The sequence below is a fragment of the Antennarius striatus genome, chromosome 1 (assembly GCF_040054535.1).
Source record: "Antennarius striatus isolate MH-2024 chromosome 1, ASM4005453v1, whole genome shotgun sequence".
In the NCBI taxonomy this organism is placed as follows: domain Eukaryota; kingdom Metazoa; phylum Chordata; class Actinopteri; order Lophiiformes; family Antennariidae; genus Antennarius; species Antennarius striatus.
In genome coordinates, this window is record NC_090776.1 from 14,605,583 (window position 1) to 14,619,849 (window position 14,267).

Below are 14,267 nucleotides of genomic sequence, written 5' to 3' on the forward strand. Positions count from 1 at the left end.
TGACTTGATTGCTCTGTCAGTAAAGGTAATTGTGTGCAAGCACTATAGCTGTCAAAACAATACAAATTCAATCCAAAAATAATACTGTACCATGTAAAAATAATTCTGAAAACTAAAAATAATGCGCATAAAATCCCATAAGATTAAAATTACTAACTTGTTTTAGCAGTGAGTGTCTGAAAGCCTATTCGCTCAGCGCTAGTATTTACGAGATGCGCTTGAACGCCCCATCACGTGAACAGCGGATGCAACACGCTGCTATTTTAAAAAGAGGTATCATTTTATTACTGGTGTGAAATTAGAAAAACTGGTATCAGCACGAGTTTAGAATTGAAATTTAACCTTTAACCTTTATACTGGCTTTACAGATGTTGCCTTAGGCAGATGAGGTTAAAAAATACAAACAAATTTCCCAGTTTGGGATAAATAAAGTATATCTATGAAAACAAAAAGTCAGCAAAAGTACAGCTGCACAAGTGATATGAAGACAAAACAGAATAACCATATCACACTTTAAATTGAATCATTTCAAAACCCTGAAAGCAAGAAAGCTTTTGTCTGATGTCAATTGCAACTTTTTTTTTTTACAGCTTCATGCCACATTTGCCATACCTGTATCATAGGTTCAGTAAGTTGTGCCTCATCCACCTCCACTATCATTCGACGGATTTCCTGATAAGGTAAACGGAAGGAACCCAGGAAAATGGCTGCACAAAAACAAACAAAAGATAAAACATACTGTAGAAAAGAAACATCATTCTGATTATCTAAAAATGAATAGTTAATTAATGACCATTTATTTGTATGTGAAGGTTAATTACAGTTGTCTGTCTTCACTGTGTACTGATTGGGACTATGTACTCCAGTCCTACAAGGCAAGAGGCCATCCTAACCTGAACCGATTGTCTTCTGTTAATAAATCTGTCACAACTACAAACATTGAATTGTTGTGACATAAAATTGAAATCTGAAATACTTTAGCGTTTCAGATTTCAATTTTATTAATGGCAATTTATACACAATCATGATGATGACTTGTGAGTTGACCCATGAAATGTTCCAAACAGGTCTTTCTGGACCATTAACACACATTTATTACAGGGAACCTGTGGAAATTCCACAATAAAACAATAATACCAGACTTTTTTTGTTTGCCCTTTTTCTTTGTCGTCACAAGAAAACAAACCGCTGTGTTCGACAAAGCCCTAACGGCTCCCAGTGTGTGGGATGTACAAAAGCGAAGACGAAGGTTGCTTCAGCATTACGGTCCGGTCATTCGGGTAAGTTAGGTTCTGGGGAATAAAGCATCGGGGTTCCCCACACAAAAACGTGAGGTCAGTCACAATCAAAGAATATAAACAGCTATGTTTGACGAAGCCAAAACGGCTCCGTAAGCGAGAGACATGGACAAATGTAAAGACCGGAGCTAACTTGGCTAGCAGCCCAAACTTCCGGGTAGATGCCGGAAGCGTGACAGCGTGACGTTTTCAAGTGAGCTTATTCAAATATATAGGTGGGGATAACTTACATATTACTATATACATACAGATTTACTTTTTCCACTTGCCCTTTTAGTACTGGTGTACAAAAAATGCAGATGTCTGTCTAAAATAATATGAGTAGTTTCGGAATAATGATTTCTAAAGGATTTATTACTGATTTCTTTCGTGGTTTTCTTTCTTGCTTGTACCCTGATCATCATTTGAATCATGGTACTTACATTGTGAACTTTGTGCCTTTTAATATCACCTTAAACACTGATGATAGAAAAAAAACAAATAAAAAAATCATCTGTAATTCTGTCACACCAGTAAACACCAATCACTGCTTTTCTGCCTTGTGGGTCATGGGTGTTGCTGGAGCCTATCAAAGCTGGTGACAGGAAAGAAGCGGAGAAGGCCTTGACACATCACTAGAGCACTACAGGCCCATGCAAAAGACAAACAACCACTCACTTAAACTCTTAAACTGCATGGTTTTGAGGTGGGAGGAAGGCAAAATCCTGGAGAGAACCCACGCAGACATGCTACACTTGCCATACTTGGATCATATAAACTCTGTACAGAAAGGGATTGAACCCAGAACATTCTTGCTGTGAGTTAACAGCGCTACCCACTGTGACACTATGCTTCCCCCAACATGAAAACAATTGTTAGAAAATTGCAGAAATATTTAATGAGATTTATCCATCATATTTAGAATCTGGGTCTGCAAAGTAAAATGTAAAAAGAAAAAAATATATATTTACGGAATATGTTTAGTACAGTTTTCTCACAGACAAACTGGAGGTATTTCAAAAGAGTATCTTAGTATAGTGCTTACTGGATAGTGAGAAGCTGTGGAGGCAAGAGAGACAGATATACTTTGTACCAAATAACATCACACAAGTGGATATGTAGAAATTTAGTCCTTGAGAGGAACAGCATACTGAATACAAATGAATACTTACAGAGATTTTGTGCAATCTTGGTATCGAGCACCTTGAGCTGTTTAATTCTCTTCTTTATGGATTTCTTATCCTCTAGATCCTCCTCTTCTTTTTTGGCTGTTGAACACAGAAGAGTCATGTTTTTTTAACACACAATTTTTTTTGCTGACATGTATTGATGCAAGTACAGTAATAATATGAGATGTGAGATGTTATCAGTGTTGAGACAGATCAAGAAAGAGAGACGAAGGGCAAAGCTGTTGTAATCGTTATACTTAATTTGAGTTGAGTCATCCACAAATACTGTATGTTCATGGTGAAGTTTATGCTAAAGGACCACCGACACAGAGTGCACTGCCATAAGACAAACATAGTGACAGGGATTGTATTAAAGCCACAAATTGAGTTATGTTTGGGTGAGCTATATCCGGTCCATAAACACATGTTGGACATGAAGGTAAGCCCGCTGTGTCACACTGAGCAGGGTATTGTGATTTATATACACAACTGGCAGATAGTCGAGGTACAGACATCTGACATCATCAAAACTCACACATACTATATGCGCACGCACACGCACACGCACACGCACACACACACACACACACACACACACACACACACACACACACACAAACACAACCCTCTTGAGCCACAGACAGAGAGAGCAGTTCACGGTTAGTTTTAATTATTTAAGACACCAGATTAAGAGAGCAAAATATGCATCCCGGGAGTACCCTTGTAATTGTCTGGTGCTGTAATTATGGTATGTGTGGTGAGTGGAGAGTAGCAATGAGAGGAGTTAATCCAAAGGAAAATTATTTCTACTGTTCCACATGAGCATGGTCTTTTTTTCAGGGATCTTGCATCTAATTAAAAAGTGAAGACAAACACAAACACAGCCACACACTGAGCAATCCTCTGACTTACGTGGATCTTCTGTTGGTACACTTTCATCAAAGTCTTTCAATGCGTAGGACAGAGGAGAGTGCAGAAGAAAGTAAATGAAGGCAATGGAAAGAAATGTATCATGAAAAAGGCAAAGGGTGGGGAACAGGAAAGAAAATAAGATTTTGTCAAGGCTGCACATCACAGTATGAACTATGGTGAGAGACCAGAAATGAAAGGACAAATACAGTAGTACAGCTGATTACAAATTACAAATCAAATCAGGATTTTGAGATTAGACACATGTGAGCACTTGCCAGTCTGGGCAAGAGTCATGTTTAATCTGATCCAAAATGTACAAATGTTTCCAAAGATACATATTTACAAAAATATTGACAAAATATTGTTCAAATGTGGAATTAGCCTCTGATATAATAAAATATTAAAATCACTTTTATTATTATACATCATATTGACTATATAGTGGGTACGGAAAGTATTCAGACCCCTTTAAATTCCTCATTCTTTGTTTCATTGCAGCCATTTGCTAAAATCAAAAGTTCATTTTTTTTCTCATTAATGTACACTAAGCACCCCATCTTGACAGAAAAAAACATAAATGTAGAAATTTTCGCCAATTTATTAAAGAAAAAAAAATGAAATATCGCATGGTCATAAGTATTCAGACCCTTTGGTGTGACACTCATATTTAACTCACATGCTGTTCATTTCTTCTGGTCCTCCTTGAGATGGTTCTACTCCTTCATAGCAGTCCACCTTTGTTTAATTAAACTGTTTGGACTTGTTGATGAAAGGCACACACCTGTCTATAGAAGACCTTACAGCTCACAGTGCATGTCAAAGCAAGTGAGAATCATGAGGTCGAAGGAACTGCCCAAGGAGCTCAGAGACAGAATTGTGGCAAGGCGCAGATCCGGTCAAGGTTACAAAAGAAGCCTCTCCTCAGTGCAAGACATATGAAAGCCCGCATAGAGTTTGCCAAAATACACCTGAAGGACTCCCAGACTATGATAAACAAGATTCTCTGGTTTGATGAGACAAAGATTGAACTTTTTGGCATTAATTCTAAGCGGTATGTGTGGAGAAAACCAGGCACTGTTCATCACCTGCCCAATATAATCCCAACAGTGAAACATGGTGGTGGCAGCATCATGCTAATGAGAAATAAAATGAACTTTTTTTTTTTTATTTTAGCAAATGGCTGCAATGAAACAGAGTGAGAAATTTAAAGGGGTCTGAATACTTTCCGTACCCACTGTACATTGTATAATATAATGTCATGCATTGCTATAAATCCAGTTTACATCCTTAAAACTTGTTAGCAACAAAACTTAAGTAAAAGCAATGTCAACAGATAGTCAACAAGGACAGTTTTCACTTTGCATCATCTGCAAGTTCAATAACACCCTTTCTATTTTTTACTGCCTTCCACTTCCCACTGTCTTCAATAAGTGTGTCCTTTTCAGTTTGTCACCTTAAATATAATAAGCACAATATGTTGTTTTCTCAGGGGTACACACAAATTTACGAAACTTAAACAAAATTGATTATAAGGTAAAGGTGTCAATATTTGCCTTGAAAACAAGTGTAAACTGCACTTATGTAATTATAAGTTTAATATTGGGTTTTTAGATACAATATTTAGAGGCTAGCTAAAGGAACCTTCCAGCTAACTGCATTGATCTATTTGCCATAACTTATGGTCTTGTGGATTCTTATTTATTGCATCAATACACTGACTCCCTCACAAACTCATGCACAAACACAAAAACCACTACACCAGAGAAATAACTTCCTTGTTACAGTGCCTATGAACAGACCTGTATAATTTGCGCAGCATCCTTACAAAATGGTGACGGAGCATCATCTATCTCCATCAAACCAGAGGTAGTTATCAGATCTCTCTCTCTCTCTCTCTCTCTCTCTCTCTCTCCTTCTCCCTCTCTCTCTCTCTCTTGCTTTGATTTGAGAATAGAGTGTGTTAACGTGTCTGCGCATCTATTTACTCAATTTCTTCACAGTTTTGTGTACCATAATTTAACCACGGTTACGTTTTGGGAGTTTGTGAGAGAAAGACGGGAGAGTGCGTCTTTACGTGCATATTCACTTTTTTTGCTTTTTCGTATACGTGCATCTTTAATGTAGTCGCAAGAGGACACAAGCTAGTGTCTTATTGTGCCGATCCCAAGCCTGGATAAATACAGAGGGTCGGGAGGGGAAGGAAGGAAGGGAATCCAACGTAAAAGTTGTGCCAAATCAAACATACGAATCAAACCTAAGACTTTCATACCGGATTGGTCGAGGTTCGGTTTCACAACGACTACGATTGGTGCTGTTCACTGACAGGGTGCTGGTGGAAATTGGACTACTTTTGCTCAAAGAAGGAGAGGAGGAAAGTGTGTTCGTAGGAAGAGAGAGCTGAGATTTGAACTGGGTGTGCACATCTCCAAGGACCTGTTGTGGGACCGCAACACGGGCCAAAAAAACCCAATAGCGCTTCTACTTCCGCCGCAAACTGAGGAGAGCAAGAGCCCCACCCCAAAGCATCAAGAACATCCTGACTAGCTGCATCACTGTGTGGTACGGCCCCCCCCGTTTCCTGCCACAAGACCCTGCAGCGCATCGTGAAAGCAGCTGAAAAGATCACTAGTGTCTCTCCCTTCCCTCAGAGATATTTATAACACCCGCCTCACCCGCAAAGCTATCAGCATTGCAAGTGATCCCAACCACCCCTCTCACAGCCTTTTCAGCCTACAGCAATCAGGTAGGACACTGCCAAGTCTGCGGGCCAAAACCAGCAGGCTCAAGGACAATTTCTTTCACCAGGCGGTCAGGAAGCTCAACTCCCTCCCTGCTCTACCCCCTGCCACAGCCTTGAACTCTACCCTCACCCTGCCCTGCCCTCCCTCCAGACTACCTCAGGGACTGCGCACACGTCACTTACCCTACGTGATTAGAGGGTGTATAGAGATGTTTACCATACCTTTGTGTTTCATCTCATACTTTGTGCTGTACTGTCTGTTCTACTGCCCTGTGTTGTACTGCCTGTTGTACTGCCTTTGTTGTACTGCCTGAGTTGTACTGCCTGTTTACCGTGGGTCAGAGAGGAATGCAATATCATCTGTGCTATATGTCTTGCATATATGGTACACTTGACAATAAGGTTGACTTTGACTTTTTCTCAGTGAAATTGAAAAGGTGCACTATACCCTCAACCCCCGTCCTCCCCTTGGCTGACCCGATTAACAGAGATCATATTGAACGCACTGTCGTATCTCAGCAGCGAGGTCCTGGAGAAGGAGCTGTTGCGACATGGTCGGCTCCTGAGTCCTGTCAAATGTTCCCGCTCGGCAATACCACTCAGGCATGTTACGCCTTCTGGAGACAAGTTACGATGATCCATAATTGGATCAATGAAGAGTTGAATCTCACGCTCACGTTTACGACTAATTACTATGATTTAACGGTTTATGTCACCAGTGAGTGCATAAAATGTTTCAAGTGTGAATGGGAGGGACATCTCATGCATAACTGTCCGAAAGGAGAGGATGTGCGTTGGCTGTCAGTTGCTGAGGGGCGGGCAGTTGCGACCGCGGGGGTTCCGGCGGCGGGGGCCGCCACAGTGGCTGGCTACTGTGGTTGCCGCAGAGACGGTGGTTGCAGCTACTTACGGAGCTGTGGCAGCCTCGGATGCTGCGGCCCGGGCTCTGAAACTCCATTCCCCGCTGGGTCACCAGCTGCCGACTCGGAGCCGCGGAATAACACAAAGGAATGCAGATGACAGCGCAAAGGTTAAACAGCCGGGGGGCGCAATCACACTAATGGCTTCCAGTACTGCTGTCCTGATTTCACAATCGCAGCCTTGTGAGTTTCCAACTCCACCCCCAGTGGAATCGCCGACCATCAACCCGGAGCCACAGAGTAACACGCAGAACACGGCTAACAGCACAAAAAATGGAACGAATGATTTGGTGAAGGCTGAGGGAGCCAAAGAGACCGCTGTCAGGATGATTAAACAGTCACTGGCCGCCAACCCAGGGCCACAGAATAAAACGGAGGCTGAGGTGGCCAGAGAAACAGCCGCCAATGTGGTAAACTAACGCAAGAATAAAGCAAATTGCTAAAGAAAAACCTGAGACACCTACTGATACAAGTAGCTGAGAATGAAATTAACAAGTCTGAAAGAGGCCGTAACAGAAAAATTTGATTTTCAAAAAATTAAAAAAAATCCTGCAAGACACAAAAGGTTCGAGGGTCAAAGTAGAAAATGTCTTTCCTGACCTCAACATGATTCTGGTTAGTGTGATTTTTTATTAAAAGAATCAAGAAAGAAGTGACCAACCAGTTTTTAAAGACCAAGAGATTTATAGATTGAAGACACTAATGACAAACGTAAAAGGGGTGATTGCGGAGAACGGATAAACTTTGGTTTGTTTTGTTTTTATTTTGTGTTTTGTTTAAAAAACCTGTATTGTATTTTTTTAGTTGAATAGATATTAAAAAGTTAGATGTGTTCTTTTTTCAGGAAACGTACAGTACTATTGAAATTCCTACTATTGTTTGCTTTTGAGATGTGAATTCCTCTTTGCGTGAATCTCTTTTGGATTTTGTGTCAACATGATTATCTTGTAATTTGACTTTTATGAATAAACGTAATTTTACAAATCAATCAAAACTCTTTCTCTCTCAAACACACACACACACACACACACACACACACACACACACACACACACACACACACACACACACACACTTTCTCTCTCATTCGTTCTCTATCTAATAGCCACCTGAGGTGTAATCAGTTAAATCAGCTAATTAGTTTGCTCCTTTCGAGCATCACTTCCTCATACTCTCGCTATAAAACAACTCCTCTTTAGGGAAGCCCGCTCATTATACATGAACCAATTAAACTGTCCCACAGGGAGTCAGAGGTCACTGGTTAATCAATCAGAAGGAGCAGTGACTGTTGTAGTTATCAGATTGTGCTATCACCCAGGAAGTGGGGAGGCAAGGGTATACTTACGTGCAGAGCAGTCTGTAACATATCACAAGTCTATCAAAAGTAAGAGAAGCAAGCAGACCCAAATATTTCAAGTGAGATGCATTAATCTGAAAAGATAGCAACGTGAAACAAGGAAGTTGCAAAACTTCATATAAACAGAGAGAGGGGGAGGATGACAGTGAACACAGCAGAAGGATCTAATGCGAACAAAGCCACTGACTAAAAGCACAATTAACATCAAAAGTTGAGATCATTCTTTGCAGAAAAAAAAAAAAAGTTTTTTTTTTTTTCAAGACAGAGAGCAGTGCATTAGAAGCAAACACGAACAGTGAGCTGTCTAAACTGAAAGGCCAACTCTGTAGTGGTAGTCTTCTACCATGGAGGCCCTTTCAAGTTGAGGCCTTTTAAGCAAGGATCACACTGGTGTACTTTTCCTAACCAATTTCGAAATTTAATTGAATGCATCAGGACAGAGCATCCACACATTCTATACCCTCACCCTGCCCTCCCGCAGCACCCCCCCCCCCGTCAACTCAGGGACTGCGCACACGTCTCAAATCCCAAACCTGCACAGACAAGACTTGAAAATTATAGTGCACCACACATGCCAGGATTTAATTAAGATTCAGATGCCCGAGGGACCAATGACTGCACAACATCAGTAGATCTCATTGCTTAATGCTGTGACACATGAAAAGTGGAAGTGTAATCATCCAGATTCAAAATCTGAAATACCACCCTTGCCTGAAAATGGCAGGGCAGCATTGGGTAAAGAAGGGTAAAGAACAGTGGTATCGATCTTAAAGTTTGCCCCCAGTATAATATACTTAAGGGAGAAAAAAACATTCACATTATTCACACATCGTTTTGTGTCCCAGTCTTTTCTTGAACAGAAAGAGAGCAGGATCTTGGGTATGCAGAAAAGAAAAGTTTTATTCTTTTCCACGACCAAGGAAAAAATGATGAGGATGTAATTCTGGAATTTTATTAGAATTATCTATGCCTCTGTGTATGTAATACTTTTACTGACTGGTTTTATCCAATCCCTGCTGCCGTTTAAAGGCCCTTGACAAAAACATGACGTGTAACAGCGTACATTATTTCAGAAAAGTCGTCCTTCCCATAAGGCTGTATCAATGAATTGTGCCGTCAAAGCACTAGGGAATGGTAGATGAAATAAAACTGCTGCGAAAGAGCATGACTGATGCCGTACATGACAGACAGGCCTTAGAGACATGAAAGCAACACCTCAAATCCACCCCACCCACTCTTCACAGACATCCAGCCACACATGCTTGTTTTCACTGACATACAGTACATACAAAATGCTTAATGTCAAATGAAAATAAAAGCATACACTGATGACATCTAAGAATTTATCAAGTGGAGTAAAGAGGAGCAGAGACAGCATCTGAAAAGTGCGTTTACTTGGCCTGTCATTTATCCAATATCCTTCCAACTATCTTACTTCCTACAGAGAAATCAAACCTTCAACTCACTTTTCTCTTGATGAGAGCATCACTTATGTCATGTTGCAGCGATACACCCATCTCATCCTCACAAAGCAGATATTTAAACACACAGCAAGAAGGAAAACTGACAAGGCAGCTGTTGCTAAAAAATAACTACAGTACCTCATTTAGGCTTAGTTCAAATCACTGCTACTGTTGCAAGAATAACGTGTGTGTGTGTCAAGTTAAACACACACATAAACACACATTTGCCACAAGTGAATCAAGACTGGGGCCATTTGCAGCAAAAAAAAAAAAAATCCACCTGGAATAGAGCAGTGAATGCAACTGCACAGCCTGGCTATACGATTCTGACACACACAAACCCCACCTCATGCCTGTCAGTCCACTGGGATAGGCTCTAGCAACCCCTGTGACCTGTGAAAGTGTAAGAAGCGGTTTGGAAAATGCATGATACATAAATCCTGAATTTCACTTATACTGACTGAAAAGCACAACCGATACCCACAACATCCAGTAGCTTCTACGCACACCTGAACTCTCCGTGTCTGTGCCTTGTCAATTCACACACTACATCATCCTGACTGAAACTGACATGACTGACTGGTCTGATTGCCATCTACCCCCACCCCCAAGCTCTGGATCGTGCAAGTACTAGTGACCATGAGTGAGAGCAAGATCGAAGTAATGAAGTGAAGAGCTTTGTTGTCACAGAGTTAATCAAAGATAACCATGCAGGGCCACCTCTTCCTACAATCCAGTCTAGGTGACCCAGGCCATAATTAGTCTGAGACTCTAATTCTGATAGCAGAAAATTACCGAACTTCATTAGGCTTTCCTCTACACCCTTATTCCTACCATACAAAAACCTTTTCTGAATCCAAACCACTAAAACTGCTCCAACATGAGTCAGAGCCACTGCACAAGAAAAAAATAATGGATAGTTTTGTCTACAAATACTCCGACATAACCAACAAAGAGAGCACTCATTTACATATATTCATCTAAAAAATAATTCACAAATTGGCACTGAAATTATTGTTGCTACATTGAAAGATTAATAATTGATTAGGTGCTTCTATTAATCAGTATTTACTGCCTTCTGAGGGCGGGTTTTTTGATTGGATCTATTCTCAGTGGAATAGTGCCCTCTAAAGGCCTTCTACAGACCTACAGGCCTTGAGGAAGGCCTATGTCTGATTGGTTGTACACTAAAATAACTAGTCCATCATAACAGGTATGAAGTTACCTTAATTTCTTTTCAATTTGAAATTGCACCAGTCAGATCTGAAAAGTTGTTCAGTCCACCCAAACATTTCCCAAGTCATTCAGTGGATTTATGTCAGGCTCAAGCATTCATTCGCTGATGCCTGTAACCATTTTTCTGTGTTGCAAACGTGTCTACACCCAATTCTTCACCACCCCTTATAAACCTATGTGTGCAGATGAAAAACGGCGGCAGAAAAATAAAGTCGCAAAAGCAAATATGTTTTTAATGAGCCACTCCATTAGTCTGGTGATACGAGAACATAAAAATACAAATTAGGAATAAAATGAGATAGGGATGCTTGAAAAAATGCGGCCAAAGACAAAGGGGGAAAACAGGAGGAAAGGCTAACAGAAAAACAAAAGAAGGTTAAGGACAGAGAAAAGGGAAAGAGGCACAAGGAGCCAGGAAGGACAATAAGTGTGTTTGCATGTACATGTGTATGTAGAGCAGTGAATGCAGCTGCGCAGCCTGATGCTAGTCATGTTATATACAATGAATACAGTCTACTGCCCTCAGGAAGAAGATACAAGGTACCACCTTTCATGAAGGTAAGACTAAAAAAGCCCTTTGTCCATCAATCAACTTTAATGCTCAACCAGGAGAAAAACCGAAGTTAGGCTGAGTGGGGGACAAGTGCTGTTGACTATTCTGTTTCCATGTTATGAATATGTGTCATGTCAATGTGTGTGATATACTGTATGTTCTTCTTTGTTGCATAAAACGGCTGCTGGGTCGCAAGACAAATTTCAGCACTGCTGACAAATAAAATTCATGTCATGTTATAGGAGTGCTGGTGATTCTTGGACGTGGAAGCACTGTATACTGAAACCAATATTACCATAATAAAATAGCCAATTCTATTCAGACAGTAATTAGGAGCATGTACATGAAAATTGTCCCCAAACATTGTAAGCATTGATGGAAGAAAATAGTCAACTGTTCAGTGTGTACTGTGTGATCAGACCTTCCCTTTCAACAACAATGAAAAGAGCCTTTAATGATAATGCACTTGATAAAATCTCTCATAATGGCACACATTTTCTTCAGCCACATGAAAAGTCATTATGGAACTAATGGTGTTCTCCAAAATGTCAAAGCAAAAGCATAAAGAGAGTGAGGAAAGAAGAAAAAAGAACAAAGCCAGGCAGTGTGAGGCACAAACACTGGATGGAAAGTCCATTTAACGTGAGGAGACTTATGACTATGGAAATACTAACAGAAGGCATCATGATATGGACACGTTGAATTCCTTAGACTTGAATGGTTATGCTAAATTTAAAAATTATGAGCTGTTTTCAGGCACTGGATTAAAAGTCACCATACCCGTGGTGGGTAGTCAGGGCCAGCAAGGCCTTCTCTGTTGGCCCGACTACTAAAAGTATATTTTAATGTATATGTCTGTATATGTGTGTGTGTGGTGTGTATATATATATATATATATATATATATATATATATATATACAGGTAGTCGTCGACTTACGACCGCGATTGGGACCGACAGATCGGTCGTAACTCGACTTGGTCGTAAATCGACTCTTACGTAAAAATTAAATCCAGCAGCGCTGGTTCTTGGCTGGGGGTCGTCCGGATGGTCAGCTGGGGCAGCGCGTAGGTTGTGTAGCTCATTGTGAGCTTTGTCTGAATTGTTTGTTTCTTTTTCTCCTCATAAATTTCACGATATGGACGGAAAGTGTCATTTGCCATCCGTTCAATCCTTGCAAATGTTTCTATGTTCTATGTCCATTTCTTCAAAGTGTGCACGGAGTTTATTTAACAGGGAAAAGCCTTCTGACAAGCCTTTGGTGGTGAACATTTTTTTCTGTTTCCTCCTCTTCTCTCTCTGCTTCTCTTCTCTCTTCTTCTTCCACTCTTTCTTCTTCCAGCGCGATCAGTTCTTCATACAGCGCGATCATTCGTGAGTTCTCCAAGGAGAGGTTTTTTGCCAGTTTCACTATTTTCTCCCGAATCTGATCAAGTTCTTCGTCACTTTCAAATCCAGCAGAAGAGTTCACGTAACACTTGACAGTTTTTCTATACGCCATTCATACATTTCTCCGTCACAGCCTCCTAAGCAGCCCAGCCCATCAGTAGTGGGCTGGGCTATTGATCTCAGTGTGACTGAACAGCGTGTGTGCGCCGTGGGGACTGAAGAGAGCGCGGGAGCCTCAGAGCGTGAGTACTGTGGCTGGAGGGAATGCCCGCGTTACCCGGACATTGTGGTCGTAAAGTCGATCGGTCGTAAGTTGCATAGGTCGTAAGTCGACGACTACCTGTACATACACTGTTGCGGTTACGTCTGTCATCCACACAACAACGCAGATATCCTGGAAAAAACGTATGCGTTGTGTGGACAATGTTACCAAAACTTTTTCTATCCAGGGCACGTCTCCCTGCGACGAAAACCGCTGTGATGTGTGTGTGTGACCTGTGTCTACATGAACACACAGAATGGAGTTAAAACCGGCTATTTTCTGACGTATAACAGCTCAAAGACACATTGATAAACATGCTTTCTTCTTTTATGAGTCATAAAGTTTACATATTTATTCATTCATTCTTTATTCATCATTCATTCATCATGTTCCTAGCCGACGCCAGTTCTGGGTCAGACCAGGTTGTGCTGCCTGCTGGTGGGAGAACTCTGATGGAGGTCGTCCTCCAGGAGGAATAGTGTGAATTTCCACATGTCCCGGACCCGTTTTCGGAGTTGTTATGCTTATAAACGTGTTGATCAACGCACTTATGCGCTAATTGTGGACATGGCCTGAATCAGATAGTGGTTCGGTTTGTGCCGCGAGTTTTGACAGCGATATAAGGTGGTACTTTTCTAAAGCAGGGAAATACTGTCAAAAAAAAAAAAGAAATCACATGTCCTGCCAAAGTGGCAAAAATGTTTTAAATAAAATCCAATGATATGACCCAAGTATAATCACTGGCTATACCTCAATGTTACAAAAGCACAATCATTGTCCATACCCTAACCACCCTCCCCCTACTGTATTTTCCTCATGTCTAAATGATCATTTTCCATACTGCCGCTGTGTGTGTGTGTGTGTGTGTGTGTGTGTGTGTGTGTGTGTGTGTGTGTGTGTGTGTGTATTGTATACATGTGCAAGCATTTGGAGTGAAACGAAAGTACCTTCCCTATGAGAATTATTGATAGATTTGATTTTTGATTTTTT

The 14,267-nt window shown here is 40.9% G+C and overlaps 1 protein-coding gene across 1 annotated transcript in view; it reads right to left on the bottom strand.

The window, feature by feature from the left end:
* The window catches only part of LOC137596861 (protein diaphanous homolog 3-like), a 210,437-nt gene that overhangs the window by 122,347 nt on the left and 73,823 nt on the right, over nt 1–14,267 (bottom strand). Inside the window, exons 18-19 of the mRNA XM_068317638.1 lie at nt 2,450–2,545; nt 613–707 (exon numbers count right to left, since the gene is read on the bottom strand). Coding sequence (XP_068173739.1) covers nt 613–707; nt 2,450–2,545 — 191 coding nt within the window. The remainder of the gene's footprint in view (nt 1–612; nt 708–2,449; nt 2,546–14,267) is intronic.